Below are 17,890 nucleotides of genomic sequence, written 5' to 3'. Positions count from 1 at the left end.
ACTTTATTGATATGATATGTTCACAAGCGAAAAAAGTTCTTTCCTCAACTCATATCAAGTGAAATTATTCTGTTCTGGTCCAAACAGATCTTTCTAGAGTTGTTTGATATAGGCCATCAGGTTCTCTCCCATAGAGTATCTTCATCAATCACTTAGAATCGAGATTGAGCATATTGTTGGCATAAAAAATAGAGTCAGGAATCATCCATATTTGAAGAATGAGGTGGTGGCAGACTCCATTTCAATAGCTAGCATCCCTGACAGTTAACTATTCTTCAATTGTTGATTGTGTTATTTATATAAATGTAGCCCATTATGGAGAGGACACGATCACATAAAGGCTGCTTTGAGATAGTTGGCATCTACTCTTCAAGAGGTGATGCCAACTATTTCAAGAGGTGTAGCCCATTTTAGTTTAGTGCATCCGATCTTGTGGCAAGGACATACACCATTATATAATGAAACAAGCGTTGTTTAACAATGCCATGGCCGCAGACAGCAACTTCCTGATGCAGATTCTCTTGAAGTAGTTCAGTGAGGTCTTCCATGGGATAGACTCGCTGGTCGACGTCGCCGGCAGGGTTGGGGGAGCCACCATGGCCAGTGCGGCGGCATTTCCGTGTTTGAGGTGTACCGTGCTGGACCTCCCTCACGTTGTTGCCAAGGCTCCTTCTAGGTCTATTGGCAACGTGCAGTTTGTTGGGGGTGACATGTTTGAGAGCATTCCACCAGCAAATGTTGTCCTTCTCAAGGTATGTCTAGTCATCTAGTTATATATATATATATATATATATATATATATATATATGTTCCTTTTCTACTATCTTGTGCGCCTATCAAATTGGTTTTGAGTTTTGGCCGGCCTAAGAGTTAATATAAGATATAAGTTTAAAGTGTTGCTAGACTTAAGGTGTCATAGATTTTTCAAAATCTAGAGACGGTTGAGACTTGAGAGTGGAAGTTGGCAATAAGGACGGGTTGATTTCAGATCAAAATTTTCATTGGATAGACGAAATGGAGCTTCTAAATCATGTTAGAACTAATAGGCACACACTTAGCTTCTAAATATATATGTCAAAGGGCCGGGGCTTACTATTTTGACTGAAATAACAACATATCGGAAGGACAAATGTTTAATTTGTTCTTGTGAATCAATCAAGACATAATGCTCAACAACTGGCTTATTATTGCTTTTTTACAGTGGATTTTACATGACTGGAGCAATGATGAGTGTATCAAGATATTGAAGAATTGCAAGCAAGCTATCCCTTCTAGAGATGCAGGAGGAAAGATAATAATCATTGATGTTGTGGTTGGGTCTGATTCATCAGACACCAAGCTTCTGGAGACGCAAGTAATCTATGATCTCCATCTCATGAAAATTGGTGGGGTTGAACGAGATGAGCAAGAGTGGAAGAAAATATTCCTCGAAGCTGGATTTAAGGACTACAAGATTATGCCGATTTTAGGCCTCCGATCGATCATTGAGCTATATCCATGAATGCCCAGCAAATAAGTCTGCTACTGATTGAAATAAAAGTATGTGGCATGTTGAAGGTTGTAGTAGTGACTACAATTTATGTTGTTGGGATTGGTGAAATTTCAGTTTGACCCTGTCTGAATGTTACTGTTTAAAATCAAGCAATTTCCTATTTATGTTTAGCCTGATAGTGAGCACATATATATCAGTATATCACACCCTGGCACCCTGCTAAAGAGCATGGCCAATTGTTCAGTTATACACCATGAATTCGATTGTTGTTTTGAGGGTTGCGTAATGGGTCGGTTCTATTTTTTTCACGGTGTTTGATTCAGAAACACACTAGTAAAGCAGGCGCGGCTTTCCGTGCGCTCCATGGAGCCCTCATGATGAATTTGGCCAGTATAGCAAGTAGATATCATTGTCAAGAGTATACCCCAGCCGCTGTGACAACCATATAACAAGATTGTGTTTTGAGCAAACATATTGTCAAAATGGGCTTGGTAAAGTATTTGCTATTTCTAGTGACGTTAGTATATTAGTATTTATGTATCAGAATGTGGTAAATGTTGTCATAAGACCGCACAATATATGAAAAGACAGTGCTGACAATTCAGTCAACAAAACAATAAACAGGTGAGCGTGATCTCATTTTGGGTTCCAGCCTTCCAGGTCAAGGAATGATTTCATTTTAACAAGCTCTTCGTCCGCCTAAGGGGCTTTGAAGCCGCAACAACGCCTCAGGAACACCGGTCACCATTTCAGTCACAAAGAACGGCGGTATGCCTTCGAGTCCAAGCTGCACACAATGCCACAAATGCTTTAAGGCCTTGTTTAGATACCTTCACTACTGGAAACAGCAACACTGCCGAGGGTTTTCCGTTTTGCCGAGGGCCAGATCTCGGGCACTCGCAAAGGCAATCTTTGCCGAGAGCCGGCCCTCGGCAACGAGGGAGCCTCGGCAAACGCTTCTTCGCCGAGGGCCGGGCCCTCGGTAAAGACGGGGCGCTCGGCGGCGTGGGCCCAGGATAACGGCGGCTCTGGGCGTTAGGCTTTGCCGAGGGTCCAGCGTTAAGCCCTCGGCAAAGCGCTGCCGGAGGCCAGCCTTTGCCGAGGGCCCACCTGCCTGCCCTCGGCAATGCCACTCTTTGCCGAGGGTCGGCCCTCGGCAAAATTTTTTTTTATTTTTTTGATCCAGTTTTTTTCTTTCTGTGGCACACCTACACTATTTTGAACTACATGCCAAAGTTTGGTTCATTTTGAAATAACTTTGGTATATTTTTTGGATTTTTTGAATTTGTTGAATTTCTCGATAAATTTCAAATTTAAACTACAGGTGCATTAAATAATATTATTTAATTATTTCAATCTTGACATTCATGATTGTTAGTGCATTTCCATGCCGTATGCAGAAAGCCACATGAAATATCGAACGTTTACCCCTCGAAACATGTCAACCAAGTTGCGAGAAAATGTTTTTTAAATATATAAAATGAAAACAAACTTAGAAAATCACGAAACTTGGCGACATAACATGCTATCACATATGGAGGCTATGATAAAAATTTCAAAAAATTCTGAGTCTGTGGTAACGTCCGGTGCACAAAACCCAAACATCTTACATGTGATCACACTTGTGGTTACGTTAGGATTAGGACGACCTATCCTCACGTATTAGACAGTAGGAATAAAGCCAGAATTGAGGCTTCCGTTGCATAGGCACACCTGAGGGAGGAGGTGGCAAACTTCACTACACAGGACTACAAGCCCAATCTTCCGAGCAATCACAACTCACTTCCACGTTACAATGTCGACGAAAATGAATCGACTCTCAGTCTTTTCCATGGACAACTCGGTAGCGCAAGTGCATCCACCGTGAAGGTGTTTGATCAAAGATGGCAAGCAGGCGGCCATGACATGACACACCCTCGGCCTACGCGAGACGCCCTTCCCTCACTGGTGAGGCAGAGTTGTCAGGGGCAGCCGGCGCAGGACACCGCAGGAGGGGGAGACCTTCGACGAGGAGTACCAGCCAGGGGCGTAGGAGGCCACGGAGTCCCACCCTAGACCCCGTGGCACCGACGCTGGAGGAGGAGTACCAGGAGGACGAGGACGAGGACGAGGGCCAGGACGAGGAGCAGGGCGCGGCGCCCGAGGACGAGGGAGGCGTGGCGTCGGGTGTCTACCAGCGAGGTCCCGCGAAGCTCCCTCCATACCCACTACCTCAGAGCCGGGCACTGCTTCACCCTATACCGCCCAAGTAAGTAAATCTAAATGATATCACAACTACCTCATATGATAGTTTTGAAATTGAAAGAGAAACTGATAATTTTATTTTTCTAACTGGTGCAGGTCTTGGGATCTGGTGTCGGGTACTCCCGTGCGCACTCCCCCGATCATCTTGGGTACCCTGTGCCGGAAGTACTTCCCCGGCCTCGTGGAGTTGGCGTCGGGGGCCCGTGAGCCGGCCACCACCTGGGACAGGTACGCTTTAGGGGTGGACGACACGTACCGCAACCCCCAGGAGCGGATACTGGCCGAGTTTTGGGTAAGTTCCTTTCGCACAACAGTAATTAATCCATTACATTAAAATCTATTTTTTTTTTAAATAATGATTGGATGTATTATCTTTTGTGCAGAGGTACTTCAGGGTGGAGGACGAAGACGTGGCCCTGGCTGAGTCTGTGGCGCACGCCTCCTGTAGGAAGTATGTCACCGACATGCACCACGAGGCGCGCGTCCAGGCAGTCATATACTTCTACGCGTCGGCGCGTAGTATGACTATCACGAAGGCTCAGGCACGGACGATGACGATGACCCAGGAGCAGTACCTGGAGGTAGATGAATAACATTCAGATTGTCTCTTTTTTGAATTTAATATATTCAATTACATCTTCATATCTGTCAAACACTCATTGTCTTGTAGGTGATTCCCTGGTGGTGTCGGGCGCATGCCGATGCCTGGGTCGCGATCGTGGCTAGGTGGTTCACGCAGGACTACCTAGACAGGCACGAGTTTCAGCGGACACTGTGTCTGCAAAGACCAGCGGCCACTCACCACCAAGGCAGCAAGAGCCTCCCCGACTTCAAAAAATCATATGTAAATGATTTGTCTTCTATTTAGTTTCGCGTTTAATGTATGCTTGATTGCTCACCCTCTGTCGTTGTTCTCGTAGGAGGCTGTGCACCCGGACGACGAGGTGTCCATGTTCACGGCTTGGGCTGCGTCTCACCAGACTGCAGGCCAACGGACCTAGGACGCAGCTGCCCCTCGCGAGGAGTACTCCAACCCCAACGTGTACGCTAAGGTCCAGGAGTACACGTCGGCGGTACGGGAGCGGCACGGGCCAGAGTACGACGTCCGCACCGAGCCACTAGATGCCGAGGCCGTCATGAGGCTTGGTGGCGGTAGGAAGCACGGTCGGGCCTAGATCGCAAACGCCGCCATCGACCCCAACACCACCCCCACTCTCAGCCACCTCAGAGCACAGAGCACGAGCTCCAGCCAGCCCATCCGCGCACGGCCGACTCCGACAGTGAGCATGTTAGCTTTGCTCCAGGTAATTCTAGGTTCACTCATAGTAAATTAATATTCTCGCAACTGAATTACATTTGCATTACTGAAACATTGGAGTGTAATCTTGCAGGCCGACAACGTCTAGAAGATGGAGCAGATCACGGCCCTCACTGCTCAGCTGGAGGCTGAGCGTCTCGCGCGAGAGGCCCAGGACCAGAGGATGGCCGAGATGATGAGGGTTCTGGCCGCTCTGGGGCAGCATACAGGTGTGGACGTCACGATGTTAGCTCCAGTGTCTCAGCTGCCGCCGCCGTTTAGTTCTCCTCTAAGTGTCAAAGTTAACTTCTTTGTAACTGTATTCCAGGAATAATTACTGCAATCTCACATAAACATCTAACTGTTTATGTAGCCTCAGTCGACAGCGGGATCCAATAACCCGCCTCATACGTCACCGGACCCTGGAGCCTTCGACACACCACCCTCGACGCAGAGGCCGCCTCATACGTCACCGGACCCTGGAGCCTTCGACACACCACCCTCGACGCAGAGGCAGGACGGTTGGGGAGGATGGTGAGTTCTCGCAGCCCTACGGTGCGTACGTGTCGGCAGTTTGGAACTTTGGTTCGATTTGGTGAACTTGTGGACTACTGGATGTACATACATAATGTTCGTGATATATATATATATATATATATATATATATATATATATATATATATATATATATATATATGATGTTCGTGAGATGTATGTGCTTGTTGTGCTCTTTGTGGACCCTGTGTGATGGTATATATATAAATCTGTTTTTTGTCTAGATGAAAATAAAGAAACAAAAAAATTAAAATTTCTCTGGTCTTTGCCGAGGGCCTTGACCATAGCCCTCGGCAAAGAAATTCAAAAAACAAACAATAAATAGGTCTTTGCCGAGGGCCTTGACCATAGCCCTCGGCAAAGAATTTCTTAAAAAAAATAGAAAATAGGTCTTTGCCGAGGGCTATGGTCAAGGCCCTCGACAAAGAATTTCTCAGAAAAAATAAAAAAAGAGACTTTGCCGAAGGCCACCCTAGGAGCCCTCGGCAAAGAAATTAGCGAAAAAAATTTTAATTTTTTTTTCCGAGGGCCTGCATGAGAGCCCTCGGCAAAGAAATTACAGAAATAAAAATTTAAAAAATTCTTTGCCGAGGGCCCAACGTTGGGCCCTCGGCAAAGACGCCGTCAGTTGCAGCCCGTGGCCTAACGGCAACTTCTTTTTGCCAAAGGCCGGCGTCAGCCCTCGGCAAAATCTTTACCGAGTGCCCAACAAATGGCCCTCGGCAAAAATCCCTTTGCCGACGGAAAATTTCCGGAGGGCTCTTTGCCTAGGGTCTTATAGCCTTTGCCGAAGGCCTGAGGCCCTCGGCAAAGATCCTGTCTGCAGTAGTGCTTCAAAATTTCAAAAGTTTACAAGATTTTCTATCACATCGAATATTGCGACACATGCATAGAACATTAAATATAAATAAAAAATAACTAATTTTATAATTTATCTGTAATTCGCGAGACGAATCTTTTGAGATTAGTTAGAACATGACTGGACAATATTTACTAAATACAAACGAAAGTGCTACAGTTCAACTCAATTGCAACAAGCACCAACGATAGGGGGGACAGGATGAGTAGAACACAACACATGAGCTCCAAATCAAAATCAATGCATTTGCTAACCAATCATCATTTCTCTAGCAGTAATTGTCGTCGGACTTGGCGAGCTCGCAGTCAACCTTCTGGAACACGACGGACGTGGCCCCCGGCGCGGCGAGCTGCAGCTTGAGTGGACAGGGTGGCCTCGATCTTGCACTTGGTCTTCGCAGCGTGTACTTGTACTTTCTCGTGACGGCCACCTCCACCTCGAACACCCCCGTGGCGTTCTCCTTCCTGAACTCGGCCTCGGCCTCGGCCTCCTTTTCTTAAAAAATCTGAGTGCTTACACAAATTTGTGATTTATGGATCTCTTTTACTCAAAAACTTTAGGGAAGGGAAGATGACAGAAATTATAAAATGGGAGAGTTGAGGAAGATGAGGCTCCCTCATCCTTATTTATCAAGGCTATTACACATTTTCAGAATACCTCTAAATATTTTAAGTCGAACCACATAACCCGAAGGGTGTTATTGTCCAATCTAAGTAATTTTCATCCGATGGCTACCGCGTCCTTTATGAGAAAGCTTCGCCTCAACGCGAACTTCTTGATGTCACCATGTGCCATCCGTTCCTCCTTGGAACTTCCACCCGAGTTTTGACACTACTACAAAAAAATTATTTACCTCGACCTTTTCAAAACCCTCTCCGTGGTGGGCACAAATATAAACCGCCTCGGTTAATGCATGGTATTAACCGAGGCGGTCGCTTTTTCTTAACCGAGGCAGTTACAAGAAACCACCTCGTAAAATCTATTAACGGAGGCGATTATTATAAAAGAGCCCGCCTTCAAAAGTAGTCCTATTAACAGAGGCGGACCACTTATAAGCCCCGTCTCGGTTAATATTCTCGAGGCCCATCTGGCCCAGGTGAAGCCCGATAACTATATATATATATATATATATATGCCAAACCCTACTTCTCACTCCATCCCACTTCCTCACCAGCCGCACTCCCTCTCTCACTCAAACCCGACACCAGCCTCCATCCCATCCCCTCCTCTCCCTCCCTCTCTGAGTGCACTCTTCCCTCACTCCTCTCCCTCCCTGCAGGTGGTCATGGTGCGGCCGTGTCCCCGCCTCATGGGCATGAAAGCACGGCGCTGCCTCACGGACACGAAGGTGTAGCGTGGTGGTGTGGATATGCGGCATGGCCTTGCGGCGACGTCCTGACCACGTGGATGTGGAGGCACGACGCAACCGCGGCCTAGGCCTCATCTTCTCTCTCGGTGGCAACGTGATGCGTCGAGCTCACAGCGAAGGTGGTGCGACCTTCAATTGCGTGGATCCACTCCGGCCATGCGGAATCACCTTCTTGGCAATGGATCCAGCTCCCGACGACCAAATCAACCTTCCTCTGCGTGGATCCGGCGAGGACGAGCCCGATCTACCCCTGCCGGTTGCGGATATGAAGGTGGAGGCCCCCCGACGACGGATTGAGGCCGAGCGTGACTGCATCTACCAGCGCGCGGAGGCGGCAGCACATGGATGGGCTTGCTGGGCCCATGGATGGGCTCGGTGGGCCTATCCATAGATTTTTGTTTTTTTATTTTGATTAACCGAGACGGCATGGAAACCGCCTCGGCTAATGCTTGGTTTACTGTGACCTTTGATTGGAGGCGTTTTTTGCCCGCCTTCTGAAATTCAAAACGCCCGCCTCTGTTAATATTTTTTGTAGTAGTGTGAGGCCCAAACCTGTGAAATCCGCCACCAATGATTTTGAGGCCCAAACCATCAAACCGGCCCAAGTAGTGTACTCTATAGTCTATACGCGTTCCTCGCCACTTGACACGTGTCACCGTCGTCCTCGACCGGCCAGCCCGCCAAGTCTTCCTGAGCCTCGCTCAACTCGCACATCCGCCGTATTGACTTAGTCAACACGGTAACTCTCATGTACATTTGCGCTCGCCGATGTCCTAGATGTCAGTCACCGCGGCTGGCCACCCGGTCTCTTGGTCTCTCGGTTCAAGCCTCATGTCCGCCCTTCATCGCTCCGGGTCTATGGTCACGACACGTCTCTACTTAGCCTTCTTCTCACCGTCGACCACCGCCTCCGAGCTCCACACCTACACACTACAAACCAAGAGACATATCGCACACCCAACTCACAACATAATTAGGTAACATACTGAACCGAGATCGTAGATTACGTTAATAATCACTCATCGTAAATTAAACCACACAAGGGCACATATCACCCTTATGTTCACACGTAAAAGCAAGCATTAGCTAGTTGTTGACAATGCATGTTTTTTGCTGGAGCCTATTTTGGTCAAACTAAAAGCCAAGCGTGGCAAGCATTTGGGACGAGCTATCTATCTAGCTAGCGGGGTCGATTCTGACGACCATTCTCATTTGCCTAATCAGTAGAGGTGATAGGTAGCACTACTCCACCTCTTAACTGTTTGACTTTGACCAGCTGCCGATGTTGACATTTCCTACGATATATTGCCCGCACGTGCCCGGCATAATTCAGTAGCCTTTGACTTGGTCAATGTTTCCAACACCAGTCGCTATAAAATGCACGACCAGCCCCGTTCTGATGCATCTACGTACGCTATCCGCCACTCGATCTTATCCATCACAAGATGCCAAGCTCTGATCGTATGACCGGTGCTATAAAGCTCAGGCTTGTCCTGCTCCTCGTCGTCGTCGGAGCAGCAGCCATCTCCGTCGCCGCCGCGGCGGCGGCGGACGTCGACTCCTTCAGCTACCCGGTCTTCGACGCCACCACGACGCAGGACCTCGTGGCGGGAAGCAACACCTCCATCCTCACGCCGGCGTCCCTCCTCTTCAACCAGGACGCCCTCTTCGCCGAGTTCAACCGCACCGAGGGCTTCCTGCTGCTCTCGCGCACCGTCGACGTCTGGCGCGTCGGCACCGGCGGTGCCCCCGCCTTCGAGGCCTCCTTCAACACCAGCTTCGCTCTCAGCGGCGGCGCACCGGTGGCGTTCGTCGTCCTCAGGGACAGCTACCCGACGCTGTACGGCACGGGCGGGCTCCGCGGCTTCGCCAACTACAGCGCGTCCGACGCCGACGATGGCGCCACCTCCCGCAACGCTTCCGGCAGCCTCGTGTCCGTCGAGGCCGGACCGGTGAGGTCGTATGGACCGGACAGCCCGGCCGTCGGCCTCAACGTCACCGTCACGCCCAACGATGCACGCGTTGCCGTGTGGATCGAGTATGACGCCGGCGTGCACCGGCTGTCCGTGTACGTCGCCGGCGCTGGCGAGGCGAGGCCGGCCACGGCGCTCCTCGACGCGCCGCTCGGCCTCGCTGGAGAGCGCACCACCGAGAAAGCGATGGTCGGATTCTTCGCTGGCGCCGTCCAAGACATTCTCGTCGGCGTACGTGACTGGAACCTGACGGTGGACAGGTTCTTCGACAGTTCCGGCGGGGGTGATGGATGGAAAAAGGGCACCTCGTCGTGGGTGATACTGCTCGCCGTGCTCGGGTCAGTGGCAGCCATGGCCTGACCGCCGTCGGCGTCATCGTCGCCGCGCCGGCCGGTGTGCGACTTTGTCGATCTTTGTCCAGTCAAGGGCTCAAGGCGGTGTCGGCACGACAACAACAACACGGAGCCCATGATAGAGCCTCTCATTTATTGCCACGTATAAGTCACAAAAAAAATATTGCCACGTATATATGCATGCCGTTTAAGTGTGAACAAGTTTGATTCTATCGAATCAAAATATCTATTCCTTGATTATCTATGCATGATTTAATAAAACTTATTGACCAGGGTTGTTTATTTATTTATTTTTTAATCATCATCCGGTAGGGATTTGGTTCACAGGAATGTAGGATGTGTTTGGTTTATGGAACGAAGTAATCCATATCCATTATCGATATCGTCTAACTCTTTAATTTTTTATTTGGCTTATTTATGGAATAGAATGAATTGATCCTTCTTTTTCTCATATAGGCTAATAATTAGAAACAATATGAGAAATGAGTCCATTCGAATAAATTTGAGGAATAGACTCAAGCATCATCCCATCTAAAGTAATCCCCCTTAAGGATATAAATTTGGACGCCATATGTATTTCCAACTGTCCTTATCCTCATTTAACTAGACGTTTGCCACTTCCTACATAGTTATTTGCAACTGATCATAGGCTATTTCAGACATTTGTCCGGTTTCTAGTTACATCCCTGTTTGCTTTGCTGAAAATTGGCTTATGTTGATTTTGTTGTTAGAGAATAACATTATTCGTTCCCTACTGCTAAAATAGTACTAAAGAATATAGCATAATAATATTAGTTTATAATATACTAGTCGATAATCGATATGGGCATGTGACCTCTTATCTTGGCTAGCTAGTTGTCTGGTTCAAAGCTACAATAGTCATAGATCACTAGCACAAAAAAGATCTTCTGAGTTCAGAGAGGTCAATATTATTTTCAGAGGTGGACTAACCCCGCATTTGTTTAAAAGTCTCTATTAATTAGGTATTTACAAAGTCAGTAAAAACATACATCTAAAATCAGTTAATTGTTTGTTTCACTATTCGGTTAGGTTGGGTGGAAGGCTAGAAGCATACATTCTTGTGATGGGTGATACTACTCAAATGGAGCCCAAGATATAGTAGCCTGGCTTCTCATTTATTGCCGCGTAGGATGCTTAGGCAGATTTAGTTCTTTTTAATTTTTTTTGTCAAATATATTTCGTATCATTCCATTAAAAAAGATAAAAAGGGTACAACAAACTGACTTCTAGGTTTAAGACAATTCAAACTTTCTAGGTTTGATCACATTATAGAAAATATTATTAAAGTTAATGTCTTTAAACAGATTTTAGTATGAAAAATGTATTCTATAATTAATTTAATGATACTTATTCCATATGATAAATATTAATATTTTTAGATTTTCTTAGATTTAAATTGTTTGGTTCCTTGTATTCTTTTTGGATGGATGGACTATGTTATTTTTGAATCCATCTCTCTATATATGCCTTGACTATAATTCAATGAAAACTTAACAAAGATATCTTTGCATTAATTTAGTCATCATGCTTAATTGGTTAGGGGTTTGGTATCCCAACTCTAGGAGCAGTGGCGGAGCGAGGCCCAATAACAAGAGGGCCAAATTGTTCATTCGAGCAGCAATACATGATGTAACATTAGTTAAGCCTAGTGGGGAACCATGGGCCATAATATTTCTGTCAGACGGAGGGAGGTCCAGTTTTGTTTCTACTGGGCTCTGCCCCTGCCTAAGAGAATGGATATGATTCTTAGAATATACTGTTCATTTGATGTTAAGACACAATACTGGAGGTTGCTAAAGTTAAAATACATACAAAATAAATGAATTATCAAGTTCATTTAATTACTTGGAGTTTTCTTCATCCCTGGGAAAGTAATGTGGTATCTGAGTTGAGTTATATGAGATAGCTAAAGACAGAGCAGAGTACCCAAAAAAATGGCCTCTCAACTCAAGAGTTAAGTAGACTTAGATGTCTCCCTATACAGTTGGTAGTTTTTGAAAAATAAATGAGCTGCAATATAGGTATGCGAGGTTTGCAATCCCAGCGATAAAGTTTTGATATAGACATTTGCTATCCCTGATTGGGATAAAAGCCTCTTTTAGTATGTTTGTGAGCTTGAAAACCCGGTATGATATCTGCAGTATATGTCATGTAGTGAGTGTCTTTTTATAATTCTGTCGAAAGAAAATTGCTTTGAAGCTGGAGCTTACCGACAGAAATATCGTTGTAGTAAGCAAAAAGTTAAGCAACGGATAATTTGGTAAGAAAGATAGAAGCAACTTTGGCTGTCCATTTGGAATAGTAGACCTGTATAAAAGAAACCACAGCTTGGTTGGTGTGAAAATTGAGACTACAAAAGAAACATTTCAGCATTTTCTTTCAGAGATTCAGTTTAATAAACTTCTACTGCTGTGAAAGATCTTAGGCTGTGTAACATAGTTATGAGAAGCCAGGAGTAACTCAAGATGGTTGTGTCATCATGATGTAATTGTTTTGTTTTCAATAAAACCTTTCTTTATAAAAAGGAGTCCCAATAAAAAAGTTGGGTCCAGCACTTACCTGAGCCAAAAGTGAAACTGAGAAATGTAACTCTCCATTGTAATTTTGCCAAGCCAACTATAAACAAGGGATTAAATATATAGATGGAGTGAGCCGAACTATATGAAGCAAATACCAAAACAAATCGGTAAAGATATGATATTTTTTAACCGACATAGAAAGGTACCAAGATATAATTTTGTTGCCTCTTGAGTCTTGAGTTTTAGTTTTGATTGCTCTTGATACCTTTGTAAGGGCCATAAGAAACATAAAAAAGATTAAATACTTACACAAAAAGACCCAAATGGGTACTCCTCAACTGCTAGGTGCAATTTCGTAGACAGACATAAACATTGTAAGAAACATATTGGTGAATTACAATGAGAAGTTTCTGCCATATGCCATACTGGTTAGGATTTTTTTTCTTTGGTGATAACAATTTGTTAAACGTACGTTATAGGAATCCACGATGTGTAGGGATGGTACTTGTTATATGTATGTTTGTCCAACTTGTAGATATATTCGTACCACAGATGGCCAATCTAGAAGAACAGTCAGAAATTGTAGTTAATTATTTTATTAAATACACTCGCCCTAGTCGGTGCATGTACACTAGCATGAGAAGATCAGGGAACTTACCATTACGGAAATTGTAACAATCGTTCCCTTGATTAATACTCTCACCTTAATCTCAGATTCTTCCAACTTCTCCATCCATCTTTCAACCTTATTGTTGTAGGATAGAAGGTTTTATGTTAGATTAACATGAGGTCAACATAAGGAGGAAACACTTAAAGTAGACATACCAAACGGAAGCTGTATAATGTAATTTTGGATACGTAATACTCGTGAATGCAATTCAAGGGAAATCTCTATTTGAAATACTTACGTTGGGGTGAAAGTAAGCATAAATCATTCCAATGATCCATATGTAACGATCAAGGCCAGAACGGAAATGCCACTCGTGTAACAGGGGTAAGTTTACTTTAGAAGGCTCTGGATTTTTGTAGCCTGAATAAAAAAATCATTTATTCCCGGTCTTCAACTCTTGATCCATGATTGAAAATGATAGTGACATATAAACAGAAATGCAGGGATACCTTACCAATCAGAAATGTAAGTGGTGCCCAAACAATTTCAAATACCCCAGGAATTTCCCATATCAAAATGACAGTCAAAAAGCAACTGGCAATCTTAACAGACATGACTGATGGTATCTCGTTGTACTTGTTGAAAACAAATAGTGATCCATATACCATAAGAGTAAATGCATTGGAGCGATATAATACAACATGTAGTCATTGTCAAGGACAATGCAACTGGATATCGCAAAGAAATTTACCCTCCACATCATCTGTATTAAGAGTAAAGTTGTTGATGTTCAGAATTTTGAAGGTGGAGTTACAAGATATCTAGATGACTCAAATTTATTATTGTATAAAGAACAAAGTTGGAGGTAGAATGGCTACCTGAGCAAATCTTGCAATACTAAAGTCTTTCTTCTTATAGTAATATGAGAAATTCCCAAATCCAGTCATCCAGACATAGCAAGCAATGAACACATACATGCATGTATATATGGAAAGGTTTTGGGCCTTGGGCCTTGGGCCAAACAATTCCAAATAAATCCCAAAAGCTCACTCATACATGCATGTATATATGGAAAGGTGGGCGACTTTAGTCCCACCTTGCTACTTCAAGTGGAGTGAGGCCAACTTAAAAAGTTGAGCTATCTCCATCTTGTTGAAGCAATTGGGGAGAGGAAAAGGAAGAACCACACGCGCGCGCGCTCGCTCGTCTTGCCTCGCCAGAAGTGACAGACTTGGTCCGTAGTGAGATGGACTCCATCACTGCAAATGAAACATGGGAAGTAGTAGATAAACCAGCGGGTTGCAGACCAATTGGCTGTAAATGGGTATTTAAGAAGAAACTCAGGCCTGATGGTACTATTGAAAAGTACAAGGCAAGGCTTGTTGCTAAAGGTTTTACACAGAAAGAAGATGAGGATTTCTTTGATACCTACTCACATGTTGCCAGATTAACTACAATCCGAGTGCTATTATCCTTGGCTACTTCCCATAAGCTTCTTGTCCATCAGATGGACGTGAAGACGGCTTTCCTAAATGGAGAGTTAGAGGAAGAAATTTATATGAATCAGCCTGATGGATTTATAGCACAAGGACAAGAGGGCAAGGTGTGCAGGTTACTCAAATCCTTGTACGGCTTAAAGCAAGCACCAAAGCAGTGGCATGAGAAGTTTGAAAAGACGTTGACCTCTGTTGGGTTTGCAATAAATGAAGCCGACACTTGTGTGTATTACCGTTATGGTGGGGGCAAAGGAGTAATCTTGTGTTTGTATGTTGACGACATACTAATTTTTGGGACGAGCATCGATGAGATCAATGATGTTAAATCATTCTTATCCCAAAATTTTGACATAAAAGATTTGGGAGAAGCCGATGTGACCCTCAATATTAAACTTAATAAGGGTGAGAATGGGATTACTCTTTTGCAGTCTCATTATGTGGAAAAGGTTTTGAACCGTTTCGGTTATATGGATTGCAAACCTTCTCCAACACCCTATGATCCTAGTCTAATACTTCGAAAGAATAAAAGGCTAGGAAAGGATCATCTAAGATACTCTCAAATTATTGGCTCATTGATGTATCTAGCTAGCGCAACACGCCCTGATATCTCATTTGCTGTAAGCAAGTTGAGTAGATTTTCCTCTAATATAGGAAGTGATCATTGGCGTGGTATTGATCGGGTAATGCGTTACCTAAAAGGTACAATGAGTTATGCAGTTCACTATTCAGGGTACCCAGGGGTACTTGAAGGATATAGTGATTCAAACTGGATTTCAGAAGCTGATGAGCTTAAGGCCACTAGTGGATACATATTCACTCTGGGTGGCGGTGCTGTCTCTTGGAGGTCTTGTAAGCAGACAATACTTACAAAGTCCACAATAGAGGCAGAGCTTACAACTCTGGATACAACCACTACTGAGGCTGAGTGGCTAAGAGATATGTTGATGGACTTGCCGTTGGTTGAGAAACCAATTCCTACTATTCTCATAAACTGTGATAATCAAATAGTCAGGATAATGGGAAGAAGTCCAGCAAACATATAAAGCGTAGACTGAAGTCTGTCGGGAAATAAAGGAGCTCCGGAGTAATAGCTGTGGACTACATCCAGACAGCTAAAAACCTGGCAGATCCCTTTACAAAGGGACTATCACACACCGTGATTGACAATGCATCGAAGGAGATGGGATTGAGACCCATGTGAGTTAACCTCAGCAGTAACCCAACCTATGTGATCGGAGATCCCGTGAATTAGGACCTGGGATGAACAAGTTGTTGGTTAATGGGAGAGTACAATCGTTTCATTTGACCCACTCCGTTGGAGATGCAGTACTCTCATTTCTGTAAGGCAGGTTGACTTTGTTTTAATGTGTTCTGAGGCTTTATAGCAAGATACTGTCCTACAGAGTATTCTTGTAAGAACACACCTATGTGAGCCCAACTATTAGTCGCAGTTTATAAGAATTGGGTATTCTTTAATAGGCTCATGAAGTGAGTTATTAGTATGACTTATACGCTCCACTCGCGGGGTTGGCTATGGCAGCCTAGTACCAATCAAGACTTCGAGTGAAGCCTATTCGCACCAAACTGCCGATTCAAGGCCTAATCCATTGTGCAGTTGCGGATGGGTCTATCTTGTTGTTATAGGTGGATGTTCAATCTTAACCGGTCTCCACTGAATAGCTGGTATATTAACAGTACTGTGGTACAGGGAGTATGACTCGCGTGCCCTTGGAATGTGGTGGGGGATTGTTAGATGTTTTGGGCCTTGGGCCAAACAATTCCAAATAAATCCCAAAGGCTCACTCATACATGCATGTATATATGGAAAGGTGGGGACTTTAGTCCCACCTTGCTACTTCAAGTGGAGTGAGGCCAACTTAAAAAATTGAGCTATCTCCATCTTGTTGAAGCAATTGGGGAGAGGAAAAGGAAGAACCACACACGCGCGCGCTCGCTCGCCTCGCCTCGCCGGGCCGGGCCGGGCGGGGCGGGGCGGGGCCAATGGGTGCGCATGCACGACATGCGCGTGAATGGTCCGGCGATTTCCCGCTTCAACCCTTGCGGGTGCGCGGCTTCCTTTTGCTACTTGGAAGTTTTGCATGCATGGAGGAGATTGCGCTGGCCTATTTGGTAAGCATGTATTTTTGTATTATGGCAAGTGCGTAAACGGCAGGTAAAGTTTCCATAATACGGTGATTGATTGCTTGCCTATTTGCTATGTGCGACGTGTGTATAAATATGGGGCGAGACGTCGTCCTTTGCACTAGAGATTCATCTCTTCCTCGCCACACTACTGCGCTGCCGCCGTCTTCCCCATCCCGTCGCCGACGTGCCATCGGTGTCGGGAGAGCAGGCTCCGAAGCCTACGTCTCCTCGCGTCCCTGCACGGGGTAGGGGCGTATCAGGTTTTTGGGAAGCGCCGTCACGACTGTTCGCTGGACGTCTTCTTCCCACTACGCCCGGTGTTCGACGATCTCCATCGACGGTCTTCTTCTTCTTCTTCCTTCGCACCGACAACCCCACTGTAAGGATGTCTATCCTTTCTGTGTTATTCGGTTTCATATCATTTCTGTTGCTAGCACTAGATTCTGTGAACTCGATTCAAATCGTAGTGCTAGTTTCGATTCATATATCTGTGATACATGTTGTTAGCCTTTTCCTTGTTGTCGGAATTAATTTATGCATCGCTAAATTGCTTTTATTTCCAACAGATTGCATTGTATATTTCTGAGGCAGCGAAATAGTGGTACATCATAAATAATACCTGGAATTGCATATGGGATATTTTAGACACTTGAGAAGCCAAATTACAACTGGAGCTATTAAAAAGCATTTGATATGTCAGCACAATCAGGAGTTTATCGACAATCCCTATATATATATATATATATATATATATATATATATATATATATATATATATATAGCTAAAAATCACACTATTAAAGAGAAGTAAAGAAATGATGTAAGATCACCAACCTGCATCCACCCTCTCCATTCATCAGTTTGGTTGCAGTTTGGAGCAGGCATCTTTGCTTTTTGCTTTAGCATATTCTAGAGTTGGTGGCTGACCACATTGCTATATAAGTGGCAGACCCCTCT

At 44.9% G+C, this 17,890-nt stretch overlaps 2 protein-coding genes and 1 pseudogene across 2 annotated transcripts; 2 read left to right on the top strand and 1 right to left on the bottom strand.

The window, feature by feature from the left end:
• On the top strand, positions 503-1,524 carry LOC8065961 (5-pentadecatrienyl resorcinol O-methyltransferase-like). The gene is made up of 2 exons (XM_021463983.1): positions 503-752; positions 1,202-1,524. The coding sequence occupies exons 1-2, from the start codon at positions 597-599 to the stop codon at positions 1,499-1,501; spliced, it is 456 nt and encodes a 151-aa protein (XP_021319658.1). The 5' UTR covers positions 503-596; the 3' UTR covers positions 1,502-1,524.
• LOC8065960 lies at positions 9,210-10,428 on the top strand. Its single transcript, XM_002447378.2, has one exon. The coding sequence runs from the start codon at positions 9,262-9,264 to the stop codon at positions 10,147-10,149; it is 888 nt and encodes a 295-aa protein (XP_002447423.1). The 5' UTR covers positions 9,210-9,261; the 3' UTR covers positions 10,150-10,428.
• The window catches only part of LOC8080257, a 32,858-nt pseudogene continuing 27,107 nt past the window's right edge, over positions 12,140-17,890 (bottom strand).

This window comes from Sorghum bicolor, chromosome 6 (assembly GCF_000003195.3).
Source record: "Sorghum bicolor cultivar BTx623 chromosome 6, Sorghum_bicolor_NCBIv3, whole genome shotgun sequence".
NCBI lineage: Eukaryota > Viridiplantae > Streptophyta > Magnoliopsida > Poales > Poaceae > Sorghum > Sorghum bicolor.
This window is presented reverse-complemented; position numbering and strand designations above follow the sequence as displayed.